General features: G+C 38.2%; 1 protein-coding gene and 1 long non-coding RNA gene across 2 annotated transcripts; one reads left to right on the plus strand and one right to left on the minus strand.

Annotated features, from left to right (window-relative positions):
- Positions 1-5,549: 5,549 nt before the first annotated feature.
- LOC122657815 lies at positions 5,550-21,899 on the minus strand. Its single transcript, XR_006332366.1, has 3 exons — positions 21,656-21,899; positions 18,166-18,171; positions 5,550-5,562 (listed from the first exon to the last, which is right to left on the minus strand). It is a non-coding gene; the product is annotated as an uncharacterized LOC122657815 (long non-coding RNA).
- On the plus strand, positions 8,732-17,176 carry LOC122657814 (ABC transporter C family member 3-like). Its single transcript, XM_043852607.1, has 10 exons — positions 8,732-11,332; positions 11,697-11,783; positions 11,868-12,518; positions 12,625-12,786; positions 14,902-15,199; positions 15,312-15,520; positions 15,661-15,966; positions 16,408-16,471; positions 16,651-16,890; positions 17,003-17,176. The coding sequence occupies exons 1-10, from the start codon at positions 8,948-8,950 to the stop codon at positions 17,101-17,103; spliced, it is 4,503 nt and encodes a 1,500-aa protein (XP_043708542.1). The 5' UTR covers positions 8,732-8,947; the 3' UTR covers positions 17,104-17,176.
- Positions 21,900-23,498: the final 1,599 nt, after the last annotated feature.

Raw genomic sequence — 23,498 nt, forward strand, 5'->3', positions numbered from 1 at the left:
AAGGGTATGTAAGGCAGTGGAGGGGTCATTATAAAGGTCACTTAGAAGGCGAGTACGGAGTGGGGGGTGGTTGGAGGGGTTGAAGATGGTGTGGGGGACGGGCTAGGTGAGGGAGATGTGGAGTCCATGTTGGATGGGGAGGGAGGAGTAGGAGGAGGTGGTGGCGTGGTGGGTGGTGGCATGGGTGTGGGAGGGGGTGGGTCTGGATAAATGGTGAGGGGTAGGGAAACCCAAGATGGGGGTGAAGATGGGGGAGGGGGCGGTGTGTTGGCTGCTTCGCGAAAAGAAAAGTGTGATTCATCAAACCTAACATGGTGAACGATGTAAATTCGCCTAGACTCAAGATGCATACAACGGTAACCATGGTGATGGTAACTATACCCTAAGAAGACACAAGGAGCAAACCTTGGATCCATTATATGACTGTTGTAAGGTCTAAGAAAGGGAAAACAGAGACACCCAAATACTTTAAGGAAATTGTAATCAGGTGCATGATTTGTGACTAGTTGAAATGGGAAAACATTGCCAATGGTAGGAGAGGGCATCCGATTGATGAGGTACACTGCCGTTTCAAAGGCATAATCTCAATAAGCCTGTGGGATAGAACCGTGGGCCAAGAGAGTGAGCCCAATTTCAACAATGTGGCGATTGCGCCTTTCGACAGTGCCCTGTTGTTCATGAGTATGAGGGCATGATATACGATGATGGATGCCAAGAGTGGCAAAATAGGAGGTGAGGGAGAGGTACTCCCTCCCCAATCGGTTTGGACATTTTTTATTTTTCTAGAAAATTACCTTTCAACAAGGGTTTGGAAGTGCTTGAAAGTGGTAAACGCATCAGATTTAACTTTTAATGGATAAAACCAAATAAACCTTGTAAAATCATCCACAAAAATAATAAAATAGCGATGTCCAAGAGAGGAAATAGTAGGGGCTAGTCCCCAAATGTCACTAAATATCAAATCAAGAGGAAAATTGCTATGATTATTTGTTTCACTAAGACTTAAACGGCAAGATTTGCCAATTTGGCAGGCGGAGCACAAGTGAGGCGATGGAGGAAGCTTGATGTCACGAAGCATGAGTTGAAGAGAACGATCATTGGGATGGCCAAGCCGTTGATGCCAACAATCATAAGATGTGAGATGTGTAAGGTGGGTTGATGGAGTAGATGGCTAGATCGATAGCAGGTAGTAGAGACCATTGTGACTAGGCCCCGTAAGTAGAATTTGATTGGACGTCGGATCCTTCTCATGAAAATGAGAGGCATGAAATTCAAAAAATACGTTATTGTCAGAAGCAAATTTATTGACAGAAAGCAAAGAAGTGGTGAGAGATGGAACATGCAAAATATTAGAAAGAACTAACGGACGAGAAGGGGAAGGGAGAGAAGAAGACCCAACATGTAAAATAAGGACATAATTACCATCACCAACCATAAGACTGTTCTTACCATTGTACGGAGCATAAGACGACAAAGATTGCAAATCAGGCATTGCATGATGTGTAGCCCCAGTATCGGGAAGCCAATGGTGAAGGCCGGATGGTGTAGGTGGCAGTTTGGGTTGGGTGCAATGGGGCTGATTTGGTTGAGGGTAATGGGGCTGATTCGGTTGGTGAGGGTATTGCATGGGTGGATTGGGCAGTAATGGTGGTTGATTCGCAGTTAGATAGGCAGAAGGTTGTGTGTATGACTGATTGGTAAAGGGAAACGCAGGTTGGGAGGGTTGGCCAAGTTGTTTGTTGCGATAATAGCACGTTGGGGGTTGATGATTGGTCCGACCACAGATTGTACAAGGACTGTGAGCATAAACATTAGAACGCCCAAATCCACTAGGGCCATTTGAAGCACCACGGCCTCCCCTACCATGACCACGACCAGTGGAAGAGCCACGGTCGTATGGGTGAGAGGGAGGGCGGCGAGACTGTTGAGATGCAATGTTAGCAGTAGCATTGGCAGTCGGATCTGGCACGGCTTGGCGAGAAGCAATGAGATACTCACGGCTGAGGAGCTACCCATGAAGTTTAGTGTAGGAGATTGGTTCTCTACGATCCATCACTGTAGAGACCACAAATTCAAACTCAGGACAAAGAGCACGAAATATGTGTATGTTCAAATCCTCCGTGGGGAGGGGTTTTCCTGCAGCACTGAGCTCTTCAGAAAGGGCCTTGGCCCAATGGAAAAACTGAGTGACATTCTCCTCGGGTTTTTGTACAAGGTTCTGGAGGGCCACATTGAGGGAGAGGATGCGTGTGGTAGAAGTAGAACTGAATGCTGCATGAAGAGCATCCCATATTTCCATACTTGTTTCATGCCCAACGGCGAGAGGCATCGCATCATCAGAGAGGGAGGAGATGATAATATTCATTATGGAGGCATCCTTTTCGCGCCAGGCATCAACCTTAGTTGCATCAATAGGGCATGGATTAGAGCCATCAACATATCCATATAATCTTTGGCCTTTGAGGTAAGGGACTATTTGAGTCTTCCAATAGACATAATTTTTAGGTGTTAACTTATGAGATAGAATTTGACTAAGAGAGGGAGTATGAGATGGAGAAGAGGGAGGAGTGGCCATGGCCAAAGAAATTCGTTGGGGAGGGAGGGGTGGTTGATTTTTGCTCTTTGGAGGTTAATGGCTCATGATACCATATTGGATAATAGATTTGATATTATTGCCTTAAGCTTTGGAGATTACATGAGTGTACATATATATATAGGAGAGGTGAGAGGAATCCACAAGATTGGAAACTCAATCACCTTTACCATATAGAGAGAGATGTGATTGAAGAATAATGGGATTGAGAGAGATTACATACAATAATAGAAAGATGAATAATGGTAAGATAGATTGCATGGGATTGCATAGGATTGCATGTAATGATGGTAAGTGTAGGATTGCATGTAATAATGATAGGTGTAAGAGAGGAAGGCTGTTATGATTGATAGTAGCGCAAGCACAATGAGGCGTGCAATGACCACCTTACTCCTGCTCGGGCAAGACGCTCGGGCATGGGTAGGCAGTAAATGCATGCCTCACATGGTCTGCGCTGCTATGGCCGCTCGGATAGCTGGGCCGTAGAAGATCTGGATCCTTGTTTGTATCACCTATGTTAGATGTTATCTAATTGACTAGGTCAGGTGTCTTCTACGGACTTGGTGTTTCCATGGGTAAATTTCCAAAGTAGACACGGATCCTCTCCAATGCATCAGCCCCTACAGTCCAGTGCGTATTCAATGGCTGGAAGCAGCCGGACACACAGCCCGAGGGCCTCTGGCCATTGGATACGCTCTAGAGAGGATCTCTTTCCAAAGTACCAAGCTGCCAAAAATACGCTATTTTTTTAGAAATTTTTGCCATATTCGTGTCCTTGAATGATCCCTGGAACGCGGGTTCTAGAGGACAGGCACCAACCAGTTTCCTATTTCTGAGGAAACGAGCGTTCCAAGAGGAGAGGATACGGACTCGCCACATTCCTATTTCTCAGGGAGTCGGGAGATATGAATAATGAGGTCAACTCAGAGTGATCTCATACAATACAATGCCCATTTCCTTCGTAATTAGAAATGCTCCCTCTGCCCATCGATAACTCATTAAGGCCCTTCTCATGTTGAGTTGCGCTACCAGAAAAGGCCAAAGTTCAAGTTCGTTGAAGAGGTTCAGAGGAAATTTTGTTGGTTCGTTGAGAAGTGCACGGAGAAGATGAACGTTCACCATCCAGAAACAAGGTGCGCCTCTCTTTCTCTCTCTCTCTCTTCCGTTCTTTTGAGCAGGATTGGGGTTTTGTAATTTTTACTACGGTAGGTTTCTTTCAGGGAAATAGATCTTCTACGGCGCAGCTAGCTGCCCGAGCGGCCATAGCAGCGCAGGCACAATGAGACGCACAAGGACCGCCTTACCCATGCTCGGGCAAGGCGCTCGGGCAGGGGTAAGCCGGTAAATGCACACCTCATTGTGCCTGCGCTGCTATGGTCGCTCGGGCAGCTGGGCCGTAGAAGATCTGGATCTTTCAGTGCCTTTTTTCTCTTTCATGCAACTTTTGCTTCTTAATTTTTTTTTTGGTTTGTTTGTTGCCATTCTTTCTTCCTCTATTAATGGAATCGTAATCCCCTCCAATTCGCTGCCACCTCCAATTCCTCCAATTCCTCACATGGGGGCGAAAATGACCACCCTACCCCCTGCCCGAAAACACTGCCAAAGATGGGGTCCACTCTCCCCTATTAGTGGAATTGGAGGTGCCCACAAATTGGAGGTGATAATTATTCCTATTAATGGGGCAAAAAGAGTTCCATAACGGTAATTTGGCTCTCTTTCAGTTGTGGCAGGAGCTAGAGGATCGAGTCCAACAAAGATAGGGGCGTTTGATCATTTCACAAGGAGGCCAATGTTTTTGCTGGGCTGGATCCTCCAGCTCCTGCTACGGCTGGTGGAAACCCAATTCCCCATTACAGAGCATATTGGCATAGAATTGAAAGAGGCTGGTTCACATTCTCATACAAGAATGGTTCTCATACGTTGGATGCCAGTCAAATGAAATCCACACACCCCACACAAGGAACAGTGTACGAGAACACATTATCGTACAGAATGCGATCCAAGCTCTAATTGAGACGTGAGTGAAATGAAAGAATTTCTTTTTTTTTTGGTAAATGAAATGAAAGAATACAGTAATATGATGGTGTTGATATCCTCAATAGGTGCCTTTTTAGGAAACATCTTGAAATTTAAAAATGAGTCCGTATTCTTTATGGGGGAGCATAGCCCCTTGAGTGCAGAGCCAATGAAAGCACACACGTTAACATCATTGGGGTGGGATTTCACTTTTTTTATGGGGGTGGGGGCAGTCACTTTACCTCCCTCTGTGTCTAGGTGTTGCGGGTACAAGCCCCCAAAGAACTTTTCTTCTTTAAAATATAAAAGTTTCAAATCCTTCATATTCCATTCCATTCCATTTATAATAAATAGAATGATACAAGAACAGATTGTCCATTGAGAAAAACAGATTTTTTTTTTTTGTTTTTTTCTGGTAAGGCCGTCTCGAATTTAGATATGCCATGTTTAGTAATCATAAATTTAGCTAGCTCTGTTGTATTACATACATGATTGTTTAGCCTTAATTGACTTTTGTTGTAGCATTTATTGTGGGATATTTGTTTCCTAAATTAATATTGGATTTGTGATGGCTGATAGAAATCATAACAATTGTGGCCTTACAACCTACAGACTTCAGGTGACTTATCCATTGTAGTCCTGCATTCCGATTTCCATTATTGTGTGATATGATGGAATAAACCTTAAGCTAGTCTTGTTACAAGGGTTAACTGATAAATGCCCATGCACCAGAGTTTTAATAGTATTTTTTTTTTTTCTTTGCTAAAAACATTCATTGAAAATGAGGAAAAATTACAAGGAAACAAAAGCTTGTTATTCCCAGGCCGAAACTGTGGGCAAACTATAGTCCATGGGATCATGAATCAAGTTGGGTTCACAAATATTGGAATCTGGGTCAGCCTACGGTCTCCCATCGTGACCCTAGGGCAATCCCATGGTTGTCCATGGGAACCCTAAATAGAATTCGGGTCTCCAATGGTTGTCCATGAGAACCTTAGTGAATCCCGAATAGGATTTGGTATAAAAGTTTCTTACCAAAACCCTCTCTTTTCTTGCCCCATAAAATTATGGGATCTACAAGACGAGAAAAATCATCTCCTTTCCATCCCATGGAAAGAAAGAACCATCCCATACCTGAATGCGTAGCAGAAAAGAGATCGATTCGGGTTTCTTTCACATCCCATGAGTATCAAATAATTAAAAACACTTAAAGTAAATATAAACATCAAGATCTGCTAACCTTTAGAGTCTCAAGTGTTGCTCCTCCTCCAAATAATGGTTCTTCCTTTAATGAGCCGATCAACCAAGCCCTAATTTGGATATCCTTGATGCAAGTAGAAGATCCCTAAGCCAAACCAGAATTTCTTCTCAAACACTTGGATCCAATCCGAAAAAATCAAGTTTCCAAAACCCTAACCAGATCTCAAAACCCTAGAGAGCAAGAAATCAAAAGAGAAGAAGGAGAGAGCAGAGAGAGTGCCTGCAATTTTTCTAGAGGGGGGGCAAAAAAATTCGTCTAGCCTTGGATTGCTCTGGCTGTCCGGCCTCCTTTGGTATATTTAAATAGGTGAGGCTCTAAAGAGCCTCCCTCATTCCCAGTGAGAGTTTGACTCTTTCTCTCTCTCTCTCTCTCTCTCTCTCTCTCTCTCTCTCTCTCTCTCTCTTTCTCCTGTTTGACTTGAAACCCTGATTGACTTCTAATTAGTGAAGAAGTAGAATCTAAAAGGAAATATTATAATTAATTAAATTAAACACTAATGGGCCTTAAATAACTAGCATCAAGCCCATATTAATTTTAATTAATTAATAATTAGCAAATCCTAGAAATACCCTTGCATATCAAATATGCACCAACCCTCCACTAAACAACATCATCGTCATGGAATCTAGGGCATGTAATACTAGTACTACCAAACCCCATTCCATGGTACATGTCCGTATCAGAGTGTCTGTGTACGTGATCAAAATTCGTAAAACACGATTAAACTCTTTAATCAAATACATAATTATAAATTATCATTTTATGTGAAAATATGTTTTGCAAAAACCATTTAATAAAACGGTACAGGATCTTGATTTAAATCCGACCATCCACAGACTAACTCCCCTTGATGATCCTCAATCTTGTAGTGGAGACCATGTTGAGTGACTTTTTCACTCACACAATATTTACACATTCCCAGAGCAGCCGCTTTAGTTCTTTTGAACCACAGTCATTGGTGAACTAAAGAATATACTCACATCATGTAGTGACAAGGCGCTCTCAGGTACTAGGTCTCGGTGACACATGTCGATCCCGAATTTACATCTGGTAGTAATACATGAGGGAGTCGGCAAAATAAGATTCTTCACCAATACACATATCAACATGTGAGTGCTTGCATTCGTATCCCAACATCATATATATTTAGGCATACCCAATGCGACGACCATATGATAAGGGCTGCCCAACCTAAACCCTAGTCGTGACTACCAATTTAAAGTAATACTTATGGACATGCATTGCTCAAAAAATTTATATCGCATGTGATCATATTAAACAAAAATATATGAAATATTAATACATAATAAACTGGGTCGAACCGGATTGAACCGGGTTTGATGGACATACATATCCAATAGAAACACCTGAAAAGAAACAGCCCCACCTACGGCAAAGCCAGCAGCATGATCTCACCTCCTCCCACTAACGAAATCTGAACCTCTGACTATTCATTGCATCAAACACAAGCTCCTCAACAATGTGATTAGGAAACTGAACCCTCAAGTAAGAATTCCCTGATTTTGTAGTGTCTTTCACCAGTAAATCAGCAATATGATTTGCCTCTCAAGAATTTGCTTACGGAATATAATAAATGAATTTTTATTGGTCATATGAAATAGATTGAAACGAGCCATTTAACTTGGTAAATGACTCCACTAGTGATTGATTTATATAAAAACAAGGTTAAGTATGGTTAGCTGTAGTGTTGTGTAACTAGCACCTCACAATTATGGCTACTTGATGCTTACATGGTAGGGATTGAAAATAAGATAAGAAAAAGAGATAATAGGGTAGGGAAGAAAAGATAAGTAGGGATAATAGATAGAATTTTTTTACGAACGAAGCTATACGTCTTTAGTTTAATTGAGGAAGCTCACCTCCTGCTTGTTAGAGCATTTTGTTTAAGATTTCAAGTCTATTTTATCATTCCATCTTACGCCTATTTAATAGGCTTACAACTGGTTACAACTTATATTACCCATGTGCAACACTACTTATAATTTACACAACCACTAGATAACTACACCATTAACTATACCGTAGCATAACTGCAGCCAACCACTTAAGTAACTACAAGTCTGACGTACAATCATGTAAGCCCATGCATGTGCATATGTAACAAATGAAATTGTATTGATCATATGAGGTTAATTGGAGTGACTCACGTAAGTTAGTGTATAACCTCAATCCAGTTATTGATTTATAGATATAATTAGGTTGAGTGTTGTTAGTTGTAATTGTGTCACTAGGATTTCCCTCCCACATTTGATGATTTTCAAGCTACCTGTCATAATTTTGACTGCCTAATAACCAATTTGGTCCCAATGTAAGAAATAACTAGTTACACCAAAAGAGACAGTCAATACGCCTAGAATCATACCTATAACCCAAGTCAATTCACGTGGTTTTTAAATCCACCAGTCAAGTACACACGAAATACGTCCATGATCATCATTAGAACCATCATACTTGTCGACCATAGATGTGCAATCAATGGTATGGTAAGGTTACTTGTAGAAATGCTATTGTATGTCAATGTTTGACAATTCTATTCATAGGTTAAGTACGTTGCAGTAGTTTTATTTTGCTATAGAAATCTATCGCAATGCATCGCTTAGTGTTCTTATGATATGAAAGTTCATTACCTTTACATGAAGTTAATATTTGTTGGTTTATCTCATCTCATATTACTTAGTTTTTATTCTCACTATTGATGTTTTTAATTGAACATGGACTAAATCATATAAACTACAACTTCTTCCATTCTTGATTTTTCTATGAAAATTTTAGTCTTTTGCTCTTTATATATTTTCAAATGGTTTTAATTATGTTTGTTGTCTTTGTTCATTAACAGGTTCAACTACATTTAAGGGTGATATTGAAATTCCAATATTGGTTTATTTCTTGGAACACATAAGGTGGAAATTGTTGATATTTAGATGCTAGAGTTTCCACAACAGTTTTGCGAATGTGTCTACATCAATTTAAATTGTGGTAAAGCTGATAGAATTTGTATTGGACCTACTTGAACTAAGCCACCAAATTACAAATAAAAGAAAAAAAAATTTGCGAATATGGATGGTTTTGAAGAATCAAAGAGTGATAGGATTATTTGGATATTCTTTCCACAGCCTTCTACAACCATTTTCCTACATGGGTTTTCTGCTTCTTCACACCTAATTTTGTTATTAGTTTTATCAATTTCTTGGGTTTACAAGAGATGCACGATACCCACCCTTGAAAAGTCAAAACCAATGTTGAAAAATACATATGTTTTATACTATTGGCCAGCTTTTATATCTTGCATGCTTCTATCGTTCTATGATCTTCTCCTATGCATATTAACCTACCTCTCTGGCTATAGACATGATTGGTCTGATCTAAAATTTATTTGTCAATTGGATTTTGCATTCAAAACACTCACTTGGTTTGTGATCTCTGCTTACTTGCACATCCAACTTTCTCATTCAAGTGAGCACAGGTTCCCCATTATCCTAAGGATTTGGTGGGCCTTCTTCTTCCTTATGTCTTTTTCCTATCTTGTTATACATCTTGTTTTATATTGGGAACATTCACCCTTACCATTCCGGCTATGGGTCTCCGATGCTGCATCCATTATTGTTGGTTTGTTCTTTAGTTATGTTGAGTTGTTTGGCAAAGGGAAAGAGGATGAAGATATACATCTTGTAGAGCCACTTTTGATAAATAGTTCTAGTCGAAACAATGGTGATTTTGGACACGGATCAAGAGTCTGTGGAGAGAGTGTAACTCCTTATGAGAATGCCAATTTTCTTAGTATTTTCACTTTCTCTTGGATGGGCCCTTTGCTTGCACTCGGATATAGAAAAACATTGAACCTTGAAGATGTTCCTCAACTGGCCAATTGTGATAGTGCCAATGTGGTCTTTGGTCGTTTTAGAAATAAACTTGGATATGTTGGTAATGGCAATGATAATGGTGGTCAAATAAGCACACAAAAGTTGGTCGAGGCATTGATTTTCTCAACGTGGAAAGAAATTATATTGGCAGCTCTATTTTCCATTTTATGTACATTGGCTTCCTATGTTGGACCATATCTAATTGATGCCTTTGTTCACTATCTCAATAGCCCTCACCAACTAAATTATAAAGGCTATGCGCTAGTGTTTAGTTTCTTTATTTTAAAGCTCATAAAGTGCCTCTTTGAGAGGCACTTGTCCTTTCAATTGCGAAAGATGGCAATGAGGGTCCGTGTTTCCTTGTTTGCAATAATTTATAAGAAGGGTCTCAGGCTTTCGAGTCAATCGAAGCAAAGCCACACTTGTGGGGAGAGCATTAATTTGATGAGTGTTGATGTTGAGAGGACTGGTTTTTTCAGTTGGTACTTGCATGATATATGGAGGGTTCCTGTTCAAGTTATTCTAGCATTGTTGATCTTGTACAAGAGCCTTGGGCTTGCTTCACTTGCAGCTTTGGTTGCCACAGTGATTTTGATGTTAGCAAATGTTCCACTGGGAAAACTACATGAGAAATTTCAGGGGAAATTGATGGATTCAAAGGATCGAAGGATGAAGGCAACAACTGAGGCTTTGAGGAATATGAGGATTCTCAAGCTCCAGGGCTGGGATATGAAGTTTTTGGCTAAGATAATTGAGCTTAGAAACTCTGAAACAAGAAAGTTAAAAAAGTTACTTTATACATCAGCAATGACTGCTTTTGTGTACTTGTGTGCTCCCATGTTTGTATCCATGGTTACTTTTGGATTTTGTATACTTATGGGAATTCCGCTAGAGTCCGGGAAGATTTTATCTGCACTTGCAACATTTGAGATATTGCAAGGGTCCATTTATAATCTCCCAGACACAATCTCCATGGTAATTCAGACTAAAGTTTCCCTCGGCAGGATAGTCTCATTCCTCTGTCTCGATGATCTTCAGCCTAATATAGTATATAAACTTTCAAAAGATAGTGCCAAGGTTGCAGTTGAGATAGTCAAGGGAAATTTCTCTTGGGACCATCATTCCTCTGAACTTACATTAAAAGATCTTAATTTCCAAGTGTACCATGGTATGAGAGTAGCTGTTTGTGGTTCTGTAGGTTCGGGAAAGTCGAGTCTACTTTCATGTATATTGGGAGAAGTGCCAAAGATATCTGGAACCATTAAATTGAATGGAACAAAAGCCTATGTTTCACAATCACCTTGGATACAGAGTGGCAAGATAGTAGATAATATATTATTTGGTAAGGAGATGGACAAGGAAAGATACGAGATGATCCTTGAAGCATGTTCTTTGAAGAAGGATCTAGAATTGTGTGGTTCTGGGGATCAGACTATTATAGGGGAGAGAGGAATTAATCTGAGTGGTGGGCAGAAGCAAAGAATCCAGATTGCACGTGTTTTGTACCATGATGCTGATATTTATTTGCTTGATGATCCTTTTAGTGCTGTGGATGCTCACACAGGAACTCATCTATTTAAGGTAGCTCTTAAACCTCTATTTTTCTCTTTAAACAATTTGTCTTGAGACTATAAGTTTCATAGCTTACATCACAATTTTGTTCACCAAAACCGAGTTTGATCTAAAATGAATACATCATTATTGTCTAAATATACAAGACATACAAATACATGATATTGAGCAATGCATGTTCTTGCATAAATCCTATGATTTGATGTTATTTATAATTATAAAAAATAGTTATAATAATATATATATATATATATATATATATATATATATATATATATATATATATATATATATATAACTATGTGGCTCTTTTATATGACTAGAAATTATTTTATGAGCTCCTAAATGTGAATATTTGAACCCGTTGTGACAGGAATGTTTATTGGGAATTTTGGGTTCAAAAACGGTAATTTATGTTACCCACCAAGTAGAGTTTTTACAATCTGCTGATCTTATCCTGGTAAGAATATACCATCTTTCTTTTCCAATTTCAAGTCTCTCACCGTGGTTTGAGAGGGATTATTTACCTTCTCTTCTATGGCAGGTTTTGAAAGATGGAACGATTACTCAAGCAGGAAAGTATGAAGAAATTCTTATATCAGGAACTAAATTTATGGAATTAGTGGGTGCACATAAGAAAGCTTTGGCAGACCTTAATTATATCAAACATGGGGCTGCTCTAGATAATTTAATTACTGATGAGAAAAATGGAAATATGTTGTATAGCAAGAAGTCTATTCAAGAAGATGAGGAAAGAGAACCCAAAACTTGTAAAACAGAAAAACTGGTTGGGCCAGAAGGACAGCTTGTCCAAGAAGAAATGAGAGAAAAAGGTGGAGTTAGTCTTTTAGTCTACTGGAAGTATGCTACAGCCGCTTATAAAGGGGCTTTTGTACCATTGATATTATTGGCACAAATTTTTTTCCAATTTCTTCTAATAGCCAGTAGTTATTGGATGGTGTTGACTACTCCTGTTTCAGAGGACGTGAGACCTCATATCAAAGGATCAACTCTAATATTTGTTTATATTGCTTTGATATTTGGAAGCTCTCTTTGTGTATTTATAAGGTCCATGCTCATTGTAACAGCTGGATACAAGACAGCCACTCTCTTATTCAACAAAATGCATTTGTGCATTTTTCGTGCCCCTATGTCCTTTTTTGATTCTACTCCAAGTGGAAGGATTCTAAATCGGGTTAGTAAATATGTTTATTTACTCTTGAGATGAAAATGATCTTGTTTGATCATCATAAGAGTTAATATAATTTTAAATTTTTAATACACTCTATTTTTGTATATAGGTATCCATAGATCAAAGTGCAGTCGATACCTCTATTCCACGTCAAATTGAAGAACTTCTTATCTCAATCATAGGATTCCTTGGAACTGCTGCAGTAATGTCACAAGTTGCATGGAAAATGTTAATAGTTTTTATTCCGATGATTGTGACATGCATCTGGTACCTGGTAATTCTATAAACACTTTTAATTCTCATGATTAAAATTTCAAATCAAACTCAACCATAATTTTTCCATTATTAATAAGTCATAGTTCTACCCAAAAAAAAAGTCATAATACAAGTTGGTTCAAGCTTTGTTTGATCAATGAATTTAAATTTTTTTTTCACAACAAAATTTATTTAGTGGTGGATGCATACATTCTTGGGTGTAAAAGTGATGATTTAAACTTTAATATTCTTCTTAAATTTATAGAGAATATACATAAGAAATCCATTTTCCAATCACACGTTTTTATGTAAACTAATGAAAATATATAACTTTTTTTCTTACCAAAATTATTTGAGAATAAAATACCTAACAAGGACAATATTGTCAAACTGCATTTTGCAACCTAAAGTGAAGAGGTTGTGTTTTGATATGCATAAAATATTAGAGATTTATATGGATAAAATAATAATATGTCCAACTAGTTCTTTTGGAAGCATTGATCTCATACTAAAAATAAGTTAATAATCAATAAAATTTAACAATTAATAAATGATTTTTTTTGCACTAGCTAACTTTTTTTTTTGGGGGGGAGGGTAGAAACTAGCTAACTAATAAATCAGGTAATTATGATTTTGAAAATATATTAGTAAATAATTTTAAAATGATGAATTGGAAAATGATTTAAGTTATTAAATGATAAATTAATAAATAATATTCAATAGCTAAACATTAAGGATTAAAGGAACATGCCCATTCCAAGAATTGACTAAGAGCCTTGTCTTAGTGGTCCACTAAGTTTGGGTCATGTGGAGGGTTCTTTAGTCAAACCGACTATTGAATAATTTTGACCATTTGGATTAGTCAAGTGTCAAGTCTTTTACTCAATCTCAATTGTATGCACCACCCTATTTGGACTTCCACAGATGACACATGTATCATCAATGGCTGAACTGAAGCTGCCCAAAGTTATGAAAGTTGAATTCTCAACTAATCATGTCTTAAATTTGATAGATGAATAGGTGATGATTTGGACAACTCACATCGACAAAATTTGAGTCCCAATAGAACTAATTGTATGTAGCATATATTTACGCAGTGAAGCGAAACCTATCTAGGTGGACCACCTAGGAACCAATGCCATATTGTTAGTTTTCAATGGGAAAATCTTATTCTTCTTTTGGCTCCTTCTTTCTTTTTCACTTCCCTTCTTTCTTTGCATTTGTCCTTCAATAACTCAATCCCTTCTTTTCTGCTTGATCAGTTGGTTGGTGACTTGCCGATTGGAGTGCATACCCCCAGGAGGTCAAGGGATCAACTTTCCTGGTTTGCATATTATGCCAAAAAAAATAACACCCCCTCTCCCTCCTCCCCCCCCCCCTTGGTAGTTGTAGGTTTCTGTTGGCTTGTCTTAACCTTCCTTTTGTAGCTTAGAGTAGGATAGACAAAAAAAAAACACATCCCAACTAAATGGGGTCCGCTACATGGATCCTTTTTCACCAATAAGCTCTATAACAAGTTCTTTCTTTTCCAAATCCCTTTTTTCTTCCCATCTTTCCTTCACATCACTCTTTCATTCCTAAGTGAAGCACATGGGCTAAACTTTATGCTAAGCAAGCAAAACCCTTGCACTTAGCCTAAGTGAAGAACATAGGCTGCACTACTCTATGTTCTTCATAGCCTAAGTGACAAATAATTGGATATAGACACATGCAAGTATTAATTGAATTTGAAATTTTTAAAATTTTTAACATGATAAAAATTTGGTAAAAAATATAAAAGATAATGATACCACAATTTTGGATATACATGTTTAGTAAACTTTTCAACTAAGATTTTTGAGAATAGACATTCGGGATATAGTCAATAACAAGTAATTTACATAACTCGATCAACATCTAATAAAAATAAAAAATAATAACCATTCAAAAAAGAATAGTTGAAGCAAATAAAATAGAATGTAATATTTTCCTACGAAAAATCCATGATCATGATGTCACTGCGAACCATACAAGCATGAGCAGCTCACATTAAAACATCCCCTACAAAAGAAAGCCTATATCATTCTCTCACTGACTATACATTCATTACACTTTTTTACATTATGTATATTGATTTATGAACCTTGTCTTGTCGCAATACTACATATCTGCTGCACGAGAACTGTCACGACTTGCTGGAGTATTCCATGCTCCAATTTTACAACATTTTGCTGAATCTAGTTTAGGTTCAACCACAATTAGATGCTTCGATCAAGAAGAGAGGTTTATGGACACAAACTTCAAGCTGGTGGATGGGTATATCCGGCCCAAATTTCATTTCTCTGGTGCCATGGAGTGGTTATGCTTTCGTATGGATATGTTGGCATCCATCACATATGCCTTCTGTTTGGTTTTCTTGATCTCAATGCCGAAGGGAGTACTCAATCCTGGTAAAAAGTTGAGCTTGAGATCTTATAAAATCATCTTCTAGAGTAACAATGATTGATTGTTCAAGAGAAGACATGATTTCAAATTTATTTTGTTTTGTTTTCTCTCTTAAAGGTGTTATAGGTTTAGCAGTCACGTATGGGCTTAGTTTAAGTATGCAAGGAGTTGTATGGGATTTTAGCATACTTGAGAATAAAATTATTTCTGTTGAGAGAATAATGCAGTATGCCAACATCCCTAGTGAACCCCCCTTATTGGTAGAAGAAAATAGGCCAGGTCATGGATGGCCATCAAAAGGGACTGTTGATTTTGTTGATTTGCAGGTAATCCTCAAGTCTTTATCTGTTTACTTAGTTCCTAGTTTTGTGGAATAGACTCTTTAGTGCCTAATGTTGAAAGATAGTTTCTCTCTCTTATTGAATTCTACTAAGTTTCATGGTTTTGTTATTTAATATCTATGTAGGTTCGGTATGCCCCACACCTTCCTCTTGTCTTGCGAGATCTCACATGCATATTCCCTGGAGGGATGAAGATTGGTATCGTTGGACGAACTGGAAGTGGTAAATCAACTCTCGTACAGGCTCTCTTCCGCATGCTTGAACCTGCAGCCGGTCAAATTTGGATTGATGGTATCAACATCTCTAAGATTGGCCTTCATGACTTGCGATCAAGATTGAGTATCATCCCGCAAGACCCAACAATGTTTGAGGGGACTCTAAGAAGCAATCTTGATCCACTTGAAGAGTACACTGATGAACAAATCTGGGAGGTGGGTTTTGTTTTTTTTTATTTTATGATTAATCTTTAATCAGTGACAAAGATAGGATGGAGATATCTTTTGCTTATTAATGATTCGTGCGGAAGACAAACACATAATAATTTACTAGAAAGGACATATATCTCTATAAAGCACTTATGGTCGGTCGTCTTATTTTTACTTTTTGTTCAATTTTTGAAATCCTTTTTGCTGAGATATTCAAATCATTTCATTGGACGCCTTAGATCATTTTTTGAGTCGAATTTATCCTAAGATATTCTTAGTTGGGACTTGGAAAGTTTACTTTTTTTAGTGTCTTGTTTTTTATTTCCACTTGGCACCCCTTGCTTGTTCATTTTACATTTTGCTTAGCTCATGTTTAATAATCAGTTCTATATCATCTTGAGTAATCAAGAAAGGTGGTAAGTTGATATGGATTTTTTGTTGTCTTAGGCTTTAGATAGATGCCAACTTGGTGATGAAGTTAGAAAAAAGGAAGGGAAGCTTGATTCAATTGGTTAGTTTATTCTTGTATTCACTTTATACCAAAGTTGTTCAACATCAATTTATCCATGCACAATCCTTCCAAAACTATTGTATGATCCAACTCCTTTTCCGACAAAAATTAAGAGAAGAAAAATTAATGAAAATAAGATATTGAATTGTTAACCCATTTTCATATGGTGGTTGTCATAGTGACTGAGAACGGAGAAAATTGGAGCATGGGTCAAAGACAACTAGTCTGTTTAGGGAGGGTATTACTCAAAAAGAGCAAAGTGATAATACTCGATGAAGCTACTGCATTAGTGGATAGTGCAACTGACTATCAAATTCAACAAACGCTTAGACAACACTTCTCAGGATCTACTGTGATCACAATCGCACATAGGATAACATCAATACTTGATATTGATATGGTCCTCCTTATCGATAATGGTTAGTAGCTGGTAATTAGTATACATGGGTTCAATTGAGTTCGCTAATATGTCTTCTCATCTTTTTATGGTGGTTACCTAATCAGATTGATATGTTTCCTTTTCTTAAGCAGGTCTTGTATTGGAATATGATTCTCCAACAAAATTGCTACAGATGAAGTCGTTGTCATTTGCAAAGCTTGTTAAGGAGTATACTCATAGATTTAGTTCCTAGTTTTTAAAAGGCTATATAAGAGAGTTTTGAATATTCAAATGTAAGCAGGTTGGATTAGATAGAGGTGCATTTCTATTTTAGTTTGGTAAAATAAAGAAATCTTTTTCTTCTTGCATGTCTATAAACCTTGGGACAAGTTTTGGTAGTCTAGAGGTATCTTAAGACCACCACAAAAATATCTATGATATGATACATTGTATAAGGCTGAAATCTTGTGGACAAGTAGAGCCCAAGTTATCCTGCTCACATGTCAAGTTATAACTAAAATGAAAGTGGCCAAGTGGTAAATTCAACCTTTAAAAATACAATTAATTTAAAAGAAATGGGTGACTGAACATACAAGTGAATATGCCAACACATGAGAAGGTATATGGTCAAAACAGAGCCTAAAATTTGATATGTAGTCAACCTTGGACCATTTTCTATAGACCCATCTACTTTAGTCTGGCTTTTTTCTGTGTTTATTATTATGTGTTATGTTATTTGGCAGGTTCGGAACAAATTTCTGTTTAATTCTGTGCACCCTAACCCTGGTAAGACTGTACCTCGAATAAACCAGTGGTTGTCTGATTTAAACATTTCCCCTCCCCTCTCTAATTATAATGATGTTTGTTCCTCTCCTCTGAATATTCTTAATAATGCATCTCCTTTATCTAGTTTGGATTTACCCATGTTAGATTTTCCTGTTTTGCTCTACGTAGGGTTTGACTGCAAAGATTTAGGTAAGCCTGGATGGGTCTTTGGTTTTTTGATTGACAGGAAACTTCTCTTTCTGACTACTAGCCGAAGTAAAAACAACCATTTTTTGGAACCTGAGCTGATCGGTATCCTCAATGGACTTTAGTTCGCTTGCCTGAGAGGCTTGAAGCTGAAAGAAGTTTGGTGCTTTAGTGAAGGGCTACTTGGACTTTTTCCAACTCCATCCCTTTCCCCTTGGCCCCTTGAAGTCCTTTACTATTTTGTGAAGATTTCTGCTAATCTTAACAATATATCTGTCAAATTAATCCCTCAGTTATCCCTTGTAAGTTGGTTTAGGTGTGTTCTTGACTCTGTCCCCCATACTCCTTGCTGTATAGACTCTTGTAACTCTTTCTTTTAATAGTAATTTAGCTTTTTACCATAAAAAAAAAAAAAAAAATTCTACAGACCCATACAGCAGAAATTACTACATCACCATTTAATACTACCAAAACAGGTGCCAGCCTAGAGCTACCCTCTAGAGCCTGCAAGTGATAAAAAAAAATATCCTTTAAGCTTTTAAAAGGTAAATTTGGCTTGTTGCAACATTAGATATATCATAAAATTTGCCTATTGCAGCCTCTATTACAATTGTGTTTTTTCTAATGTTTAAAATTTTCATAACAATTCTTGGTAGGATTAAATTTCTAAGTTTCCGGTCATCTCAAAGTTTTCCTTCCATGATCATGCATTCTGACACGAAAATCTCAAAATTAGTTCTTAGAGCGGAAATTTGAATTGTTCAAAGAACTAACCTGATGGAAGGTTATTTTGACCTAAAACATATGGCTTAGATTCCTCACAAAAAAGATATATGGATTAGGCTTCTCACAAAAAAGATATCTTCGTACCTACATTTTCGACGTCAACTTTTTTACTGATGTGTCTTGTTTCGGAAATTTTCTAACTTTCCAAATTTTGGTAAGTTAGGAATGTCAGAAGAATTAAGTGATCTATAACTTTTTAAAAGGGGAAGATTTGGACACTTTTTGTTGAGCGGACTTTCTTAGTCTCATTTTCTTGTTTAAGTTCACAAGGAAAAAAAAAAAAACTTGTTGAGTTCATAGCATTTTGTATTGTGTATGTTATTAGTTATTGTTTTAATTATTTAATTGTAAAAGGAAATTTAATAATTTTGTTGTTATCTATATCTTAACAACTTTTTTGGGTAGTAAATGTCTTTCCCTGGCTGCATATGGACTCCGGTAATTAGAGTAAAATGTGAATTTTATTATGAAAGAATTGGATAAAATTGGAATGGCTTGGGGAAGGATAAGGCCATTTCTTGAAAATTTAACAAGTAACCAATCCAAACTATATTCCACTATGCAACTGCTGGAATTACCACATCACAATTTCATGTGGCATAAACTAGTTCGGCTGTATAAGACCCTTTTACCCAATTAAGCAAATTGAATTAGACTAATTTGATTTTTCCTTGTGCAACTTTAAAAATTGTTTGAGAAAGTGAGGTTAATTGAATAATTAAGAATTAAGATTGCTTCAAGGAGAGAGAAAAAAAGTCCTTACATCGTTTGCTATACCCGCATCAAATTACCTCCCTTAGTTCCCTCAAGATTAGAATACCAAATTATTCCTTCAGTTTTCTCTCCAACTATTTGAATGGAAAGGAATTGGAATTCTTTGGCGGTTAGCTTTTTCTTTGATAAATTGTTGAGGGTCGTCGTTAGGAGTGCAAGTTTGGCCCTAACGACCCGAGCCTGCCCTGGCCCGCGTTGAGCCCGAACAAGGTCTGGGTTAAGATACGTTGGTCCTAAGGGTGGATCAGCATCAGGAATTTCCGGCCTTGAGTCAGGGTTAGGCCGGGTCAAGGTTGAGGCCTCTGGCTGAGCCCGACCCAACCCGACCTTGTCTTCTTCTTCTTCCTAGCCTGGCCAGCCAATGCATCTCCCTTTCCCAGCTTGGCCAGCCCCTGAATCTGCCTCCCCCCATGGTCAGGGTCAATCAGGTTAGCCCGGCCCAACCCTGAGGGTGGGTTAGGGTTGGATTTTTCTGGCCTTGAGTCAGGGCTAGGTCGACTGGGCCCAGCTAAGGGGACTCAGGGTTGGGCTGAAATTTTAAAAGGCCCGGACCCAACCTAACCCTGTTGCAGCCCTAGTTGTCATCATGATAGAGGTGGACAACATCAAAGGTTGGGTTCTCTCAACAATTTTTGGGCATGTATATTATACCATTAATGATCAAGTTCTTGATGCTTTTTCTGTGACTACAATAGTTAAGATTTACACGAAGACTCCATATAAGAAATGAAAATAAGAAAAGATGGTTTATGAGAATAACCCAGATTTGAGTGGTAATTTTGGTATTTAAAAATTGAAGAAAGTTCTCTGTGAGAGAGTGTGCTGTCCACTCCCAAACATAGTGATGGGCAAAATGACCACCCCACCCCCCATTAGAATTTTTATCCACTGCTGTAACTGCAGCGCTGCTGTACGCATCGTGCGGCGCAGCAGCGGCCATGTGTGCAGTTACAGCAGCGGATAAAGGTCCCCCCCATTAAAGGCGAAAATCCCACCCCATGCACTCTCACTGACCTCTGTGCGTAGGGCCACACTCCCCCACATAGAAAGCCAACCCTTAAAAATTTGAGGACTGAAGGGTAGTATGTTTCTTAACAATAGGTGTCATAAAAGAAAAGCTTTTCACTTTTTCATAGGGAAAAGTGGGAAATTACAGAATACATTTAGCCTTTTAGAGGACAGACAAAAAATTCTGCCCTTTTTTTGTTTGTTGATACTACAAAATTCTCTCACTATAAATTTAAACACCCCCTCTCCATGAAACAAACCCATTTCCACAAGATCACAATTCTCAATTCATTCAGTTCTCTGTTTCAGTTTCACCATGACACATCCCATATTTTTACTTGGACTTCTGATAGTAGCACACTTAAGTGTAAGGAAAATGATGTTTTCCTATTAGCAATTTATTTCAATGTGGTTATTGTTTGCTCTCTTGTTTTATCTTTCTTATTTGATTGTTAATTTTTTTTTTCCCCTTAATAACATTGCAGGGTTCTCAAGCTGAAAATGCCTTCTCAAAATACTGGGAAGAGCATATTGGTCTTCCACACCCTCCAGATTGGTTAACTGCAAAGGCTTCTCCATTAAACCTCCATCAAGAAACAGTGTTTCTGAGACTTATTGAAAAAAATGAATTATATTACCACTTACGTTCGTTCTGTAAGCAGGCTAATGTTGCTTGTTCTACAAATGTAGTATTGGTGAAGAAGACAACGAATGACATAACCCTACCACCAATAGCCCAATGGAATGGTGATAAACTTAAATACGAAGACTTTCCAAATGAAATGCCACCAATAGCCCTGTGGAATGGAGACAAACTGAAATATGAAGATTTTCCAAATGAAATGCCCATGTCAGTTACCAAACAAGGGGGATTGCCTTATTTCCGGGAATCAATGGTTAAAGAAGGAGGTTGCATATCTATCCCTGATCTAAGGGATCCAATGTCATATAAATCATTCTTGCCGCAATCATTGATATCGAAAATCCCATTTTCCTTTGCACAGATCGAGGAATTGAAGAAGCTTTTCGGTGTGGTGAATGGATCAAGCATGGATGAGTATATTAAAGATACCCTCGAGATATGTGAGAAAAACCCTAATCGAGGCGAACAAAGCACCTGTGTGACTTCTGCTGATGATCTCATTGATTTGTTGTCGAGAAATTAGGGCACCATGTACACGTATGGAGTACTGAGAGCATTGAAGGATCTTATGAGAATGTCACAATTGGAGTTGTGAAACTTATCTATGGAAACCTCTCCAAACCACCAGCTTTATGTCATAGCATGCCATTCTTATTTCAAGTCTATTATTGTCATGTGATACAAAAAGTAAAAGTATATGAAGTTGATATACCTTCTCAGAAGAAAGTGAATCATGCAATCATGGCATGCCATTATGACACATCATCTTGGAATCCAAATCAACGTGCTTTTAAGCTGTTAGGTTTTGGCCCCGGCCTAATTGAAGTCTGTCATTGGATAAACGAGAATGGGATTGTTTGGACACCAACTCTTCTAGGTTGAGCAGCATTTGATGAAGATTTAATTATCGTTCAGTTATCTTTTTTTTTGTTACATGTTATTGCTTATGATATTTGAAGGATAAATAAGGACCTATTTTGGCTTGCTTATTATGTCTAAAGTTTACTTATCCGAAAAAATAAATTATGTCTAAAGTTTCAATATGGTTTTGTTCTTCAGTTGTCCAACATGAACAATCTAAAGGTTAGAAGAGGGTCGATTAGGGATAAAAAGAAAGAATTGATGTCATGTGTTTGGTATCATTTTTTGAAACTTCTTGTTATTTAAAATAAATGAAAAAACCCCAGAAATCATAATAGACTCAAGAGTCCATTATGGATTATGGGCAAAAACAATTTGGGTCACGGTGGTGGTTGTTGTTCATCTCAGAGAAAGAAGAAGAAGGGAGAGAGCCCCAGTTGCAGATCCCGCACCTTAAACGCCTCCATGAATCAGATTAATCACTGATTTAGATTTCTGGCCAGAGAGCTGGGCAGAAGCAACCCACAAAGCAGGGCGGAAGCAACCGTGGCCTGCCCGTATGAAGCCGGCGGCTTCGTAGACCGTTTCAGGTCCTTCTACGACCTGCATTTGGCAAACTAAAAAGAAAAAAGAAAAAAGAAAAAAAACGGAAGATGCTGCTAGCTGGATTCTTTTCGTTCTGGAATGAACTAGATTTTAGATTTCGAAATCAGTACTGTGATGTTTCTTCTTCAATTTTCCTGACTCAAGCTCTATTATTTTAACAGCAGTTGTAACAGAGTACTCTGTTACAGTTTTGGTCCACGGATAAAGGAGAAATGGAATTGGTAAAGAAGACGGGTGAAGAGATTCCACACTTAAACTACATATGGGCTTTGGACCCTTTCAAAATGCTAAATTTCCATGACTTGGGCCTTTTTCCTAAAATATGTTATACAAACTATGGCCAAAGGTTCTCTGTGCAGCAGCACAGGCTGCACCCAGACACATGAGGGTGGGCGAAATGACCACCCTGCTCTCCTGAATGGGCAACCCATGTGTTTGGGCGCAGTCTGCGCTGCTGCACAGACATAGGTAGCTACCAAACGATTTCTCATTTTATATTCTTTTGTCTAGTAGCTACCCAACAGTTTTTAATTTTTTTTTTAATCAAAATTAACTTTTATTGATGACTTTTTTTCAATAGGTGTAAGTACCGTGGTCCTCGGGACGAGGGTTCCTCAGCCCTTATGGTATATGGCGACATAGGGTTTTGGGAGATGTATGTGTGTGTGTGTGTATATGGATATGGATAATATTGTCAATGTATAATATTGATAAATAGGGGATTGGGATCATGCATTAAAATATGCTAATATAATGTGAAGTCGCCACCTAGGGTTAGGGCCTAGGACCCATTAAGTGTAGCCCTATCCGTTGTGAGCGGAATCGGGCTACGTGACTCCATATGGTCCGACCAAAGGTTCGGGTAAGGGGTCAGGTTACGAGTGTGGAAAAGTGTTAGGCACCCACCTCGCCCGGCCGAAGCCGGTCTCTCTGTGTTAGATGTTACATAAAGACGAATGTTCTCTCTCTTTTATTACGGGAATGGGGGATATTATGAA

Source organism: Telopea speciosissima, chromosome 4 (assembly GCF_018873765.1).
Source record: "Telopea speciosissima isolate NSW1024214 ecotype Mountain lineage chromosome 4, Tspe_v1, whole genome shotgun sequence".
Lineage (NCBI taxonomy): Eukaryota > Viridiplantae > Streptophyta > Magnoliopsida > Proteales > Proteaceae > Telopea > Telopea speciosissima.